The sequence below is a fragment of the Meles meles genome, chromosome 17 (genome assembly GCF_922984935.1).
Source record: "Meles meles chromosome 17, mMelMel3.1 paternal haplotype, whole genome shotgun sequence".
Lineage (NCBI taxonomy): Eukaryota > Metazoa > Chordata > Mammalia > Carnivora > Mustelidae > Meles > Meles meles.
Window position 1 is genome coordinate 57,726,267 of NC_060082.1, and position 14,359 is coordinate 57,740,625.

The 14,359-nt window shown below is 43.1% G+C and overlaps 1 protein-coding gene across 1 annotated transcript in view; it reads left to right on the forward strand.

The window, feature by feature from the left end:
- The window catches only part of LOC123927632 (kinesin-like protein KIF28P), a 60,373-nt gene that overhangs the window by 13,300 nt on the left and 32,714 nt on the right, over positions 1-14,359 (forward strand). The window contains exons 3-5 of the mRNA XM_045982306.1: positions 1,776-1,979; positions 3,450-3,485; positions 9,001-9,225. Of these exons, the coding sequence (XP_045838262.1) occupies positions 1,776-1,979; positions 3,450-3,485; positions 9,001-9,225 (465 nt within the window). The remainder of the gene's footprint in view (positions 1-1,775; positions 1,980-3,449; positions 3,486-9,000; positions 9,226-14,359) is intronic.

Below are 14,359 nucleotides of genomic sequence, written 5' to 3' on the forward strand. Positions count from 1 at the left end.
AGTTAATACCACAATGAGATAATACTACGCATCCGTGAGAATGATAAAAATTAAAAACTGACAATATCAAGGGTTGACAGGCATGTGGAGCAACTGGAACTCTAATGTGGTACTTATGGCGGTGCAAAAATGTTGAGTTATCTTGGAAAAGTAAGCTCTTGAAAAGTCATGCATACATTCAACCATATAACCCAGCAGTTCCAAAAGAAATAAAACATATGCCCTCACCAAAACACATTGGCAGTGTCCTTTGCAACTTTATATATAATAGTCGCAAACTAGAAACTCACATTGAGAAAGGTAAGAGGGTCAGAGACGCAGTGGGGAAACAGACCTCAGGCACAGCAACCCTCACATAAGAAGGACAAATCACAGGTGCAGAAATTCTCCCTGAGGATTGAAAGGATGGAGTCCTGCCATGGGCATGCCTAGCCCTGGGGACCTGAATGGTGAGAATGGGCCCCCCAACACCTGGCTTTGAAAATCAGCAGGCCTAAACTCTGGGAGAACCGGAGGGCTCTAAGAAACTGAGACTCCATTGTTAAAGGTCCAGCACACAATTTGAGACACTGCATAGCAGCAGTTCAAAACACTGTATGCAAAGGTTTACTGATTAGTTTTAGGTGATGTGTCAGAGGGTCAGGGATCTGTAGCAATTTTATCCAGGAACAAGAATGCTGGCCGGTGCCATTTTTCTTGCTGTCCTTCAGCCTAGCTGGCCGAATGCTTGCAGAAGCCAGTTCTGATGCATTCTGTCTACCTTGTTAGCACTGTTTGCCCCGACCCAGCATTCCCTGTCTGCATCAGGTTCCCTGCTTGGCAGGAAGTCTGCTTCTCCCTCTCCCTCTGCGGATCCCCCTGCTTGTGATCTCTCTCTCTCTTTTTTAAATAAATAAATAAAATCTTTCCAAAATGTACCTATTTCAATAAGGGATCGCGTAAAGATTATTTACTATTTTATTGATATGGGAGACCAGAGAAAAATGTACTCAGACAAGGGAATATTGTTGGCTTTGACCATGACCCAGATACTGAAAGAGCCAGACCACATCCTCTCTTTCAAGCAGTTGCGGGCACAGGCTTCTGTGCCTCCCACTTAAAAAGGGGGGTGGGGGTACAGACATGTATGTGTGCACATTGTAGAAATGCTCCAGAACTTCTGGGTCTTGTGGCAAAAAAAAAAAAAAAAAAAAAAAGCAAAGGACTAAAATTAGTGCAGTCATTTTGTGATGCTATTGTTTGGAGTCAAGACAATGAGGCGGTAGAAGATACTTCCACTGGTCTCTGTCCCCTGGCTCCTTGCAACTGGCGAACCAGGTCTGCTATGCACAGATCTGCTATGGAACACCAGCCAGGTGAAGATCCATGGTGACCGGTGCCTTCCAAAATGGCCAACTCCCTTTTTGGTCTCGAGCGTTATGCCGCTGGTTCTAAGACAGCATCCGAGTTTTCTATCCAACATGCAGCATGGGGGTGCCTGGGTGGCTCAGTGGGTTAAAGCCTCCGCCTTCAGCTCAGGTCATGATCCCAGGGTCCTGGGATCGAGCCCCGCATCGGGCTCTCTGCTCCACGAGGAGCCTGCTTCCTCCTCTCTCTCTCTCTCTGTCTCTCTGCCTGCCTCTCTGCCTACTTGTGATCTCTGTCAAATAAATAAAATCTTAAAAAAAAAACATGCAGCATTGTACTAAGCAAGTCATCAAAACCAGAATATTTTTTATGTTGAGGGTATTGTGAAAAGCCCGTGCTGAACGCGGTGTCTGTGATCTTCTTTCCAGACAGATGTTTTCCATGATCTCGGCCGGGGGATTCTGGACAGCGCGTGGCAAGGCTATAATACCACCCTCCTAGCCTATGGCCAAACTGGCTCTGGGAAAAGCTACTCCATGGTTGGGTTTGGTGCAAACAAGGGGATCATCCCAAAGGTGTGCGAGGAGCTCTTTCAAGCAATTGAGAAGAGGGAGGGAAATGAAGAATACCAGGTATGCATGATCCAAAAATCCCTTCTTTGAGGAATTTCACTTTTCATTTTGAAAATTTGTGGCTCCAGATGATCATCCTCTCTATTTCAGGATGATGTTAATTTTCCATACTCAAGTCTTCCCAGGATCGCAAGATCAGGTTGCTGCTAACTAGAATGTTGACCTTTTCTGGTTCTATGGAGGCAAACCCAAGGCAGTATTTTTGAAAAGCATTTTGAGTATCCTAGCAGCAGACGTCTTAGAAGCTAATACTCAGGAGGGATTGTTGCTGAGGCTGATCCAACAAGACCCTCACTGACTCGCCTGTGGTTTCCTTTACTCCCCTCTTCTACCAAGGCTGTGGGTGTGTGCTCACTTTCATTTTTTTCTTTTTTTTTTTTTGTTTTGTTTGTTTTAAAGATTTTATTTATTTATTTTTTGACAGAGAGAGATCGCAAGTAGGCAGAGAGGCAGGCAGAGAGAGAAAGAGGAGGAAGCAGGCTCCCTGCCTACCAGAGAGCCTGATACGGGACTTGATCCCGGGACCCTGAGCTCATGACCCAAGCCGAAGGCAGAGGCTTAACCCACTGAGCCACCCAGGGGCCCCTGTGGCATCCTGTTTTTTCATGGAGAGCATTCCTTCTCTCTCCGAAACTATGAATTACAGGACTTTAAAGAACATGGTCTCCTACTCCAGGTATCGACTGCTTTCCTGGAGTTCCTTTTTTCTACTGTTTGTTTGCTCTCTCATATTGGAGGCTTTCTTTGTCTGCTAACACTGGTTTAAAGCATGCGACACCCAAGCTCATTGGAAGCTCTGGGGCCATGAGAGGTGACGGAAGACCCGCCACCGGGAGACAAAAGCCACAAGCCTGCCAGAAGGTGGTGGCAAAAATCAGCATCTTAAGGCCTTTTCTCTAGGCTGGAGCCATTCTTACTCCTCCAGCCTCCCACTTAAGGGGAGTTGGCTGGTCCAGAAATATTCCAGAAGCACAGTAGGGTAAAGACCCGTCTTTTTCTCTACAATGTTCAGATTGGGGGTGAGCGATAAAGAATGACCTTTTCCTGTTGCCAATCGAGACCAAAACATACACACACAGGGTTGTATATGCTTTTAACCTATATTAAGAACTTTTCCATAGCATTCAAGTTATGTGAGAATTGCTTATTGCATGTGAATCAGAACTTACTATATTTGTAAATGATTTTATTTATTCATCTGAGAGAGAGCACAAGCAAGAGGAACAGCAGACAGAGGGAGAAGCAGACCCCCCACTGAGCAGGGAGCCAGATGCAGGTCTCGATCCCAGCTGGGATCATGACCGGAGCCAAAGGCAGATGCTTAACCGACTGAGCCACAAGTAATGCCCCAAGCATTACTATGTTCAATATTAGCTTCTCCCTTTGTTGGAAATTTATGTTGTTCCTATGACTTTCTTCCCCAAAGATGAGGTTCCAGAGAAGATTAACTCTATGTTCTTTTCTATACAGGTTACGTTCAGTATGTTGGAAATTTACAACGAGCAGGTAACAGTGATTCTATTCTCTGGCGCACACACCTACGGGACTCTGCAGCATAACACCTACCAGAGCCTCCCCTCCCCCGCCCTAAGATAAAGTCACAACCCTGTAGCCTGGCATGGACCACAGCCCTCACCCACTCTACCTCTTGCCCCTTAATCTCCACTCACTCTGGGCTTCCGACACATAAACGCCTTCCTCTCCGGAACATGTCATTCTTTCCAACATCTACCCTTCTCTGACCCTGGAATTCTTCCCCTACCCATCCAGTTGACCTCAGTCGGCATGGGGGGCAGAGGAGATGGCAAACTTTGTTTTCAAAGGACCAGACGGTGTCTGCTGAAACTATTCACCTCTGCCCCCTAAGCAAATGGAGTATGTCGGGGTCCCAGTGGGGGACCGTTCTTGGACGCTGAAACTGGAACGGCACGTAATTTTTGATGTGGAGCCGAGAACCAACCATCAAGAAAGAATTCTTGAACTGCTTTTGGTGCAAAGAGGTGCTTTCGATCGAGCATGGGGACAGGACTTGTGGGCGAAAAGAGCTGCCCCAGGGCTATGAAGAGTGATCTTGTACTTCTCTCAGTGGGGGTTAAGGACAGCGTAAACCTCTAAGGAATTTGTGCATGTCAGAAGCAAGACCTCCAGGACCTTGGAGGACTAGCTAGTGTTAAGATAAGGTTGCTTTTAGTCTTTAAAGAAGACTTAAGGTGGCCAGTCGGCCAGTCATGAGTTCCTTGGGGAATGCCTCACTTGGCAACCTGAGCTCCAGGTTGTAAGAAAATTTAATTTCCGCTGCATTTCTCTTGCCTTTGTTCTTCTCATCAATTTGCACATGTCACACAATATTTTTCTTTCGATTTTTTTCATTCACTTAAAAATGTGGAAAATGTTATGTCAAGGATCCTACAAAAACAGGTGGCCAGCTGAATGTAGTCCCCAGGCCATGCTTTTCCTGTCCCTGGGGAGGCTGGAAAGGGCGTGACCTCAGACCCCACCTCTCTCATTGACTGGCCATGTGACTTTGGAAAATCACTTTATCTCAGTTGTCTCATTTATAGAGAATGTAAAATAAGACATTACACATCGAGGTGCCCTGCTTTCCATTTCTAACACAGAGCTTAGAAAATGCCAGATATTCACTGCCCTTACTCCTTGATCGTATGATACTGTGAAATTTTATTTACATATTTGGGTCTCCAGAACAGATCGTGTCCTTGTGAAGACCTTTCTATAGGAAATAGCCTCTCAATACTCAATACGCTTGTCGGTTTAGAATGGGATGCTCCGAATATTTACTGAGTGGATGAACTGACAAAGGTGTCTAGAACTGTAAGTTTTTTTTTAAGATTTTATTTATTTATTTGACAGACAGAGATCACAAGTAGGCAGAGAGGCAGGCAGAGAGAGAGAGGAGGAAGCAGGCTCCCTGCTGAGCAGAGAGCCCGATGTGGGGCTCGATCCCAGGACTCTGGGATCATGACTTGAGCTGAAGGCAGAGGCTTTAACCCACTGAGCCACCCAGGCGCCCCTAAAAACTGTAACTTTCTTATAGGAGACCGTATCCTAGTTGTTTTTGTGTAACCTCAAGCACTATCCAAAGCCTTGCACTTAATCGTTCCTAAGTAAATATTGTGAAAGGAATAAATCTGTCAGTGTTTTTCTCTTTATAGTAAGGAAAGGAAGTACCCACTTTGTTTCTTACACTCTTTCATGAGTCAGTTATTACCATTGAAGGTTGATAATAAATTCAAATGAGTTTTTTTTAAAGTTTTAAAATTCCAATTATTTAACATGCAGGGTCGTATTAGTTTGGGGTGTACAGTATAGCGGAGTCAGCACTTCCCTCCATCACCCGGGGCTCATCACGGCAGGTGCACTCCTCAATCCCCATCTCTTGATTCACCCATCCCCCCCACCCCTACCCACCTCCCCTCTGGTAACGAACAGTTCATTCTCTAGAGTTAAGAGTCTGTTTCTTGGTTTCTCTCTCTTTATTTACCCTTTGCTTATCTGTTTTGTTTCTTAAATTCCACAAGAGTGAAATCATATGGTATTTGTCCTTCTCTGAAGGGCTATTTCACTCAGCATAATAGTCTCTAGCGCCATCCATGTCATTGCAAATAGCAGGATTTCGTTCTTTTTTATGGCTGAGTAATGTTCCAGTGTGTGTGTGTGTGTGTGTGTGTGTGTGTGTGTGTGTGTGTGTCTTTATCCATTCATCAGTCAATGGACACTTGGGGTTTCCCTAATTTGGCTATTGTAGAAAATGCTGCTATAAACCCTCAGGTGTGTGTTTCCTTTTTATTAGTGCTTTTGTTTTCTATGGGTTAATACCCACTAATGCAATTGTTGGATCATAGGGTAGTTGTATTTTTAACTTCTGAGGAACCTCCATACAGCCTTCCACAGTGGCTTACCCAACAGGGTAAGAGGGTTCCCCTTCTCCACATCCTTGCCAGTATCTGTTGTTTCCTATGTTTTTGATTTTAGCCATTCTGACAGGTGTGCGGTGGTATCTCATTGTGGCTTTGGCATTTCCTTGATAATGAGTGATGTTGAGCATCTTTTCATGTGTCTGTTGGCCATCTGGATGTCTTCTTTGGAGAAATGGCTGTTCATGTCTTCTGCCCTTTTAAAAATTGGATAATTCATTTTTGAGTGTTGAGTTTTATAAGTTCTTTATATATTTTGGACACTAACCCTTTTAAATGTATTCTCCTATTCACTAGGTTGCCTTTCAATTTATTGATTGCTACCTTCGCTGTGCAGAACTTTTTATTCTGATGAAGTCCCAATAATTTCTTTTTGCTTTTGTTTCCTTTGCCTCAGGTGACATATCTAGAAAGAAGTTGCTGTGGCCTGTGTCAAAGAGGTTACTGCCTGTGTTTTTCTCTAAGATTCTTATGGTTTCCTGTCTAACATTTACATCTTTAATCCATTTTGAATTTATTTTTGTGTATCATGTAAGAAAGTGGTCCAGTTTCATTCTTCTGCATATTTTTGTCCAATTTTCCCAAAATTATTTGTTGAAGAGACTGTCTTTTTCCCACTGGATATTCTTTCCTGCTTTGTGGAAGATAAATTATCCATGTAGTCGCTGGTTCCCAGTGGGTTTTTCTGTTAAGGTCACCAATTAAGTTTCTAATTCTTTCAAGTTGCTAAGGCTTTATCACATACCAATAACTCTGGGAGGACAATTTCCTTTGTTACCCAGTTCTGGTTGGCATCTCACTGTGGTCTCCCTACTGATATCTGTTTATGATGATAATCTGTCTGGAATTCTGTTTCCTCATCTCTAAAATAAGAACACTGGACATCCTAAGAATCTTTCCACTTCTCATATTCCTTGACTCTCTGGTATTTTCCCATTAGGTACTTCAACAGTCAATTAAAATGAAGTTTATTAGGTACTTCTAATGTTTCGGACATCATACTAGACTCTGAGGATGAGTTAATCCTTGGACTTAATTCCCACCATAGAGGAGTCTGGTGGGAGCTATAACACTTTCCAGACAGTGATGCGTTACATGTGCTCCATGAATGGCGAGGAGCAAGGGGCAGAGAGGAGGGAGTGCATGACTACCTGGGATGTTTGACAGCAGTGGTCAATGTTGGACTTGGACTGGACTTCGAGAAATGTGTAGGAGGGTTGAGGGCACAGACAGGGGCATTTTAGGCAGGATTAGTTGTAACTAGTTAAAAAATACATGAAAGTTCATGGCAGTTAAAGGAACAGTCAGTACCCTGCATAGCCAGATTTGGATATGTGGTGGGGTCATCAGGAGATGAAGCTGAAGATAGGCTCTGCCAAAAGTAAAGGGCCTTTGTCTCAGCAGTAGTGGAGAATCTTTGGAGGATTTTACAGGGCAATCAGATCATCAGATTGGGTTCTAGAAGAATTCTCTAAGAGCAGATTGGAGTTGGATTTGAAGGTAACCAAATAGAGGCAGAGTTAGAGGATTCCCAGGAAAGCCCAGGTGAGGGAGGAAGGTCTTGTGATAATCACCAATTTTGATCTCCAGGCACAACATGGAAGGTCCCAGCACCAGGATCCACCTCCATCTCTGGGTGATACTTCCACTCCATCCAGATAAATCTACTTATTTTTTTTCTAATAAGACTTACTCAGTCCTATCTTAGATGTTCCTTCCAACAAGTTGTATGTTAGAGGAAAATTTTCCTAGCTACACTAGAAGTGACCTCCGTTTGGATGTCTCGTTATCCCTGGCACCTTATGTCCACTGTCTTAGTTTGGCTTGCTCGAACTTCAATCTGTGATCTTTCGCTGGCTCTAGGATGAAAAGCCATAGAATATCGGAGTTGGGGAAGATCTCAGAGATAACTTAATTCACCCCCTCCTATTATGAACACTCAGAAAGTAAGAGATTTTCCAAAGCTTTACCAGGTTAGAGGCAGATCCAGGACTGAGAACCCAGGTCTTAGGGCTCCCAGTCCAGACATCTCTGTACCATGTACCACCACCCCTCTGGGGCCCTTGGCTCTACCACAATCCCACAGTAGGACCTACTTAGCCTTGCTAGAAGTGGCTTTTCGGGGCGCCTGGGTGGCTCAGTGGGTTAAGCCTCTGCTTTCAGCTCAGGTCATGATTCCAGGGTCCTGGGATCGAGCCCCACATAGGGCTCTCTGCTCAGTGGGGAGCCTGCTTCCCCCTCTCTCTCTGCCTGCTGCTCTGCCTCCTTGTGATCTCTCTCTCTCTCTGTCAAATAATAAAAAAAAAATACACACGTTTAAAAAAAAAAAAAGAAGTGGCTTTTCTTGGATGAGAGACAACACGGGCTTTCACCCAAAGCCATGGTCTAGGTGTGACATCTCACCAGTCTCCAATAATAAGATCTGAAGAATCATCCATATTCTCCTAACATTATTTGTTAGCCCAGCTCTGGCTACACTGTTCTGTCAAAATTCATTCACTGAGTGCCTCTTCTACATTGGGAACCAGGTCAGGATCTACCAGTAAAAGGCCCTGGTCCCACCCAAAGGGAGTTCACAGGCTTGTTGAAGTGCTTTAGGTACTAGAAAATACTAGAACTGAGTTGTTTTTTTTTTTTAAATTCTGCTGATTACAATAGGTTTTCCCTTATTACAACAGGTTTCCCTCCTGTTGGCCATTCCCCTATTTCTTTTTTTTTTTTTAAGATTTTATTTTTTAATTTTTTTGACACACAGAGGTCACAAGTAGGCAGAGAGAGAGGGGAAAGCAGGCTCCCTGCTGAGCAGACAGCCTGATGTGGGGCTCAATCCCAGGACCCTGGAATCATGACCTGAGCTGAAGGCAGAGGCTTTAACCCACTGAGCCACCCAGGCGCCCCAATTCCCCTATTTCTGACTTACCTAAATTATAAGCTTGTGTGATGCCTACAGAAATTTATCATTTTTTCATTCATGTAGTAAGTTTTTGTTGAGCACTAAAATATATTCTAGGCAGAGGTATAACCATGAAGTAAATAGAAATCCCTGTCTTCCTGAAGTTTACTTTATTTATTCTCTTTTTCCACAGATAAGAGACTTGCTGTCTAGAACCAAGAAACCTGGGGGACTAAAAGTGAGGGAAGACCAACAGCTGGGATTTTATGTGGATGGCCTGAAGTCAGTGCCCTGTGAGAACTATGCACAGATTGAAAGACTGATGCAACAAGGGACAAAAGTAAGGACCACAGCATCGACCAACATGAACGCCAGCAGCAGCCGGTCTCATATGGTTATCACCATTCAGTTCAAGCAGGTGAGACTCATGGGAAGGCTGCTGTCCCAGTTTCCCACCAAGTGTGGTCCATGGGAAGGGTTCCCAGTGGCATGAAGAGTTGGTGAGTATTATGGAATCCTTTCAGATTTGACCTATGGATTAAGGTCGATACTTCCAACCATGGGCTATAGGGTCAGAAAGAGAAGTGAGGGACATTCTCTTTTCCTACCTGCCCATATCCCCGTTCCACCCAGGTTCCCCAGGATGATGAAGACCAGCTTTCAGATCCATGAGCCTAGAGAACCACCAGATGCTGACCAATCCTTCTGATACTTGGAAGTAGCAAAATAAGGTCTTTGAAACTAGCTAATCCATGTAACTCTCCACTAAGTAGAATTTTTTACAAAACTGAGCATATGTTTTTTCCTCCTTACTTCTTGGTAGATATCAGAGAGTAAACTCTACATCATCACTAATTTGATTCAGAAATACTTATTTTCAAAGCCTGGGTAACATTACAGTCAGCTATGATTTCCCCACCTCTGTTCCCTAAGCCACAGTCCTAATAAATAGATAGAATGGTGATCAATTAAGATTATTACCCTGCTTTAACCAGGAATAGTAGGAAAATACTGGACTGTATCTCTTTGTTCACCAGCTTTGAAACTTCAGGAAATCACTTACTCATCTTTAGTCTCAGTTTGCTATTCTGTAGAATGAGACAAATAGCTATCCTACAGGAGTGCTGGGAAGCCTAGAGAAGTACCTGCATTTTAAAGAACTTTGAAGGCTATCTGGGAAGATGGTAGAGAGGGCTCTGAGCTCACTTCCTTCCACTGACACACAGAGACAACAGCTATGCATAATCCAACTCACTCTGGAAACGACCTGAAGACTGACAGAACAGCTCTTTCACAGCTAAAGACATAATGAGAAGCCCACATTGAGAAGGATAGGAGAGGCAGAGATATAGTTGGACACGAATCCCCAGGCACAGCGACCCTCAAAGAAGAAGGATATCATAGGCACAAGGTATTTCTTGAGGAGCCAGGGTATCAAGCTTTACATGAGGCACCCCCTGCCCTGGAAACCTGCACCAGAAAGACAAGCCTGATAACATAAGTCTTTGAAAAGTAGTGGACTCAACTCGAGGAGAGGCAGAGGGCTTTAAGAAACTAACAGTCCACTCCCAAAGGGCCAGTGCACTGTATCATGTACTGTGAGACCCAGCACAGAAGCCGTAGTCTAGAAAGTGCCTGGGTTATACACAAAGATTTATTGACTAATTTTGGGGCCTGTGCCAGAAGATCAGGATTTGTAGGAGCTTTCTCAAGGAACAAGAGTACTGGAAGGTACAATTTTTCTTGACCTCCTTCTGCCTAGCTGGTCCATCCTTGAGGGAGCCAATTCTGATACTCTCCACCCACCTTCTTCATACTGTTTGCCCCCACTCCCAGGGTTCCCCTGTGGACACACCCCACCCACCCACCCCTGGAGGCACCCCTCCAAAGAGACTCCTTCCCCAAGGAGGAGGGGAGCCAGGCTTGGCCACAGCACACCTGTAGCAGCGACAGCCCGGCCTCTCAGCAAACTGTCCTGGAGGCCAGCTTTGCCCATCAGCACACTCACAGTAGGTGCAGCCAGTCACACAGGGGGTGCACACAGTCCACACAACAGACATCCCTAAAGTGCCCGATTCTGCTGACCAGCAGAGGGTGCAGGGGGTATTGGATTGTGCTGCTGGGTCCCCACAAGATGCCTTCTACACAAGGCACTACTGTCAGGACCAGGAGACATAGTTAACCTACCTAATACACAGAAACAAATGAAGGGTCAGACAGAATCGTGAGACAGAAAAATATGTTCCAAACAAAAGAATGGGACAAACCACCAGTAAAAGAATGAAACAAGGGGCGCCTGGGTGGCTCAGTGGGTTAAAGCCTCTGCCTTCAGCTCAGGTCATGATCCCGGGATCCTGGGTTCGAGCCCCGCATCGGGCTCTCTGCTTGGCAGGGAACCTGCTTCCTCCTCTCTCTCTGTCTGCCTCTCTGCCTACTTGTGATCTCTGTCTGTCAAATAAATAAATAAAATCTTTAAAAAAAAAAAGAATGAAACAAAATGGAAATAAGCAATCTGCCTGATAAAGAGTTCAAAGTGAGATAAGTGCTCCGTAGACTGGAGATGAGAGTGGATGAGCTCAGTGAGAACTTCAACAAAGAAATATAAAAAGAACCAATCATAGCTGAGTAATACAATAATTGAAATGGAAAAGACACTAGGAGGAATCAACAGCAGAGTGGAGGTTGGAGAACAAGAGATCAGCGATCTGGAAGACAGGGATGTTGTCCCAGAGGTCATACTAACATTTGCATTATCAGGGTCTCAGAAAGAGAAGAGAGAAAGAAAGAGGAAAAAAATGTATTTGAAGAAATAATATCTGCAAACATCCCTAATCTTGGGGAAATAAACCAAACATCCTGATCCAGGAAACACAGAGATCCCCAAACAAGGTGAACCCAAGGGGCTCCATACTAAGACACATAATAATTAAAATGTCAAAATTAATAACAAATGGAGAATCTAAAAGACAGCAATATTAGAAAAGCAAATTGCTATATACAAGGGAAACCCCATAAGACTATCAGCTGATTTTTCAGCAGAAACTTGGCAGGCCAGAAAGGAATGCCATGAGTAATTCAAAGTGCAGAAAGGGAAAAACCTACAACCAATCTCTACCCATCTAGGTTATGATTCAGAATTGAAGGAGAGATAGTGTTTCCAGGATAGGGGCATGCGGTTAAGCATCTGCGTTCAGCTTGGGTCATGATCTCAGGGTCCCAGGATCAAGCCCCATGTCAGACTCCCTGCTCAGCAGGTAGTCTTCTTCTCCCTCTCCCTCTGTAGCTCCCCCCTGCTCATGCTTGCTCTCTCTCAAACAAACAAGTTTCCAGGACAAACAAAATTAAAGGAAATCATTACTATTACACTGGCCTTACAAGAAATGTCAAAGCTACTTCTTTAAGTGGAAAAGAAAAGGCTCTAACAAGAAGAAAACTGTGCAAGGGAAAAAATGTCACTGGTGGAAGCAAACATATAATAAAGGTGATTAAGTCCATCATTTCTAAAGCTAGCATGAAGCTTACAAGGCAAAAGTAGTAACATTAATTATATAATGCGAAAATCAGTTAAGGGATACATAACATTAAAAAATTTAAAATGTGTCACTATATACATAAATTATGCAGGGGGAGGAAAAATGTAGAGCTTTTCAAATGTCTTTGAACTTCAGCAACCATCAACTTAATACAGACTGTTATTTACATTGAATGTTACATGTATATCTCATGGTGACCAAAACTTATAAGATACAAAAAAAAGTAAAGAGAAAGGAATCCAAGCATAACACTAAAGAAAATGATCGAATCACAAAGGAAGAGAGCAAGAGAAGAACAGAACAGAGAGAAAGCAGTTAACAAAATAGCAAGAGATACATACCCATCAATAATTACCTTAAATGTAAATGGACTAAATGGTCTAATAAAAAGTCACGGGGTGACAGAATGGATTAAAAAAACAACAACAAGACCATGTATATGCTGCCTACAGGGATTCACTTCAGAGATAAAAACACAGACAGACTGAAAGGGAAAAGATGGAAAAAAATATTCTATGCAAATGGAAGCAAAAAAAAAAAATGTGAGGGTAGACAAACTGACTTTAAAACAAAGACTGTGGGACACCTGGGTGGCTCAGTCAGTTAAGCATCTGCCTTTGGCTCAGGTCATGACCTCAGAGTCCTGGGACTGAGACCGGCATCAGGCTCCCTGCTCAGCGGGAAGGCTGCTTCTCCCATTCTCACACCCCCTATTTCTCTGTCAAATAAATAAGTAAAATCTAAAGAAAAAAAATCTTTGGGACGGAGCAAAAGCACTTCTAAGAGGAAAGTTCATAGTGACACAGCCTACATCAAGAAACGAGAAAATTTTTCAATAAACAATCTAACCTTATACCTAAAGGAACTTAAAAAAGAAGAACAAAAACCAGACTTAGTAGAAGGAAAGAAATAATAAAGATCAAAGCCAAAATAAATGAAATAGAGGTTAAAAAAAAAGAAAAAAATATCTACAAAATTAAGAGCTGATTCTTTGAAAAGATAAAAAAATTGATAGACTTTTAGCCAGACTCATCAAGAAAAAAAGAAGACCCATATACATAAAATCAGAAATGAAAGAGAAGTTCAACAGACATCACAGAAACACAAAAGATCAGGGCGCCTGAGTGGCTCAGTTGGTTAAGCATCTGCTTTCGGTTCAGGTCATGATCCTCAGGGTCCTGGGATTGAGTCCTGCATTGGGCTCACTGCTCAGCGGGGAGTCTGCTTTTCTCTCTACCCTTCTCCCCGCTTGTGCTTGCTTTCTCACTCTCTCTCTCTCTCAAGTAACTAAATAAATCTTAAAAAAAGAAATACAAAGGATTATAAGAGACTACTACAAAAGATTATACACCAACAAACTGGACAACCTAGGAGAAATGGATAAATTCTTAGAAACATACAATCTACCATACAAACATGCAAACATTCCAATCTTCCAAGCAAAACAGGAAGAAATAGAAAATCTGAACAGATTACCAATTACTAGTAACAAAAGTGAATTGGTAATCAAAAAACTCCCAACAAACAAAAGTACTGGACCAGATGGCTTCATAGATGAGTTCTATTTATTTTTTATTTATTTATTTTTTTTAAGATTTATTTATTTATTTTTAAGATTTATTTATTTTAAAGAGAGTGTGTGTGTGTGTAAGAGCAAGCATGATTTGGGGGAGGGGCAGAGGGAGAGGGAGAGAATCTCCAGCAGACTCTCCTCTGAGCATGGTGCCCAGCTCAGGACTTGACCTTACAACGCGGAATCTTGACTTGAGCCAAAATCAAGAGTCAGACATTGAACAGACTGAGCCACCCTGGTGTCCCTTTACCAAACATTTAAAGAAGTGTTTAATATCCTTTTCAAACTATCCCCAAAAATAGGAGAGGAAAGAAAGCTTCCAAATTCACACCATGAGGCCAGCATTACCCTGATGCTAAACAAAACAACAAACAAAATTACAGATCAATATTCCTGATGAACACAGATGCAAAAATCTTCAACAAACAAATTCAATCATACATTAA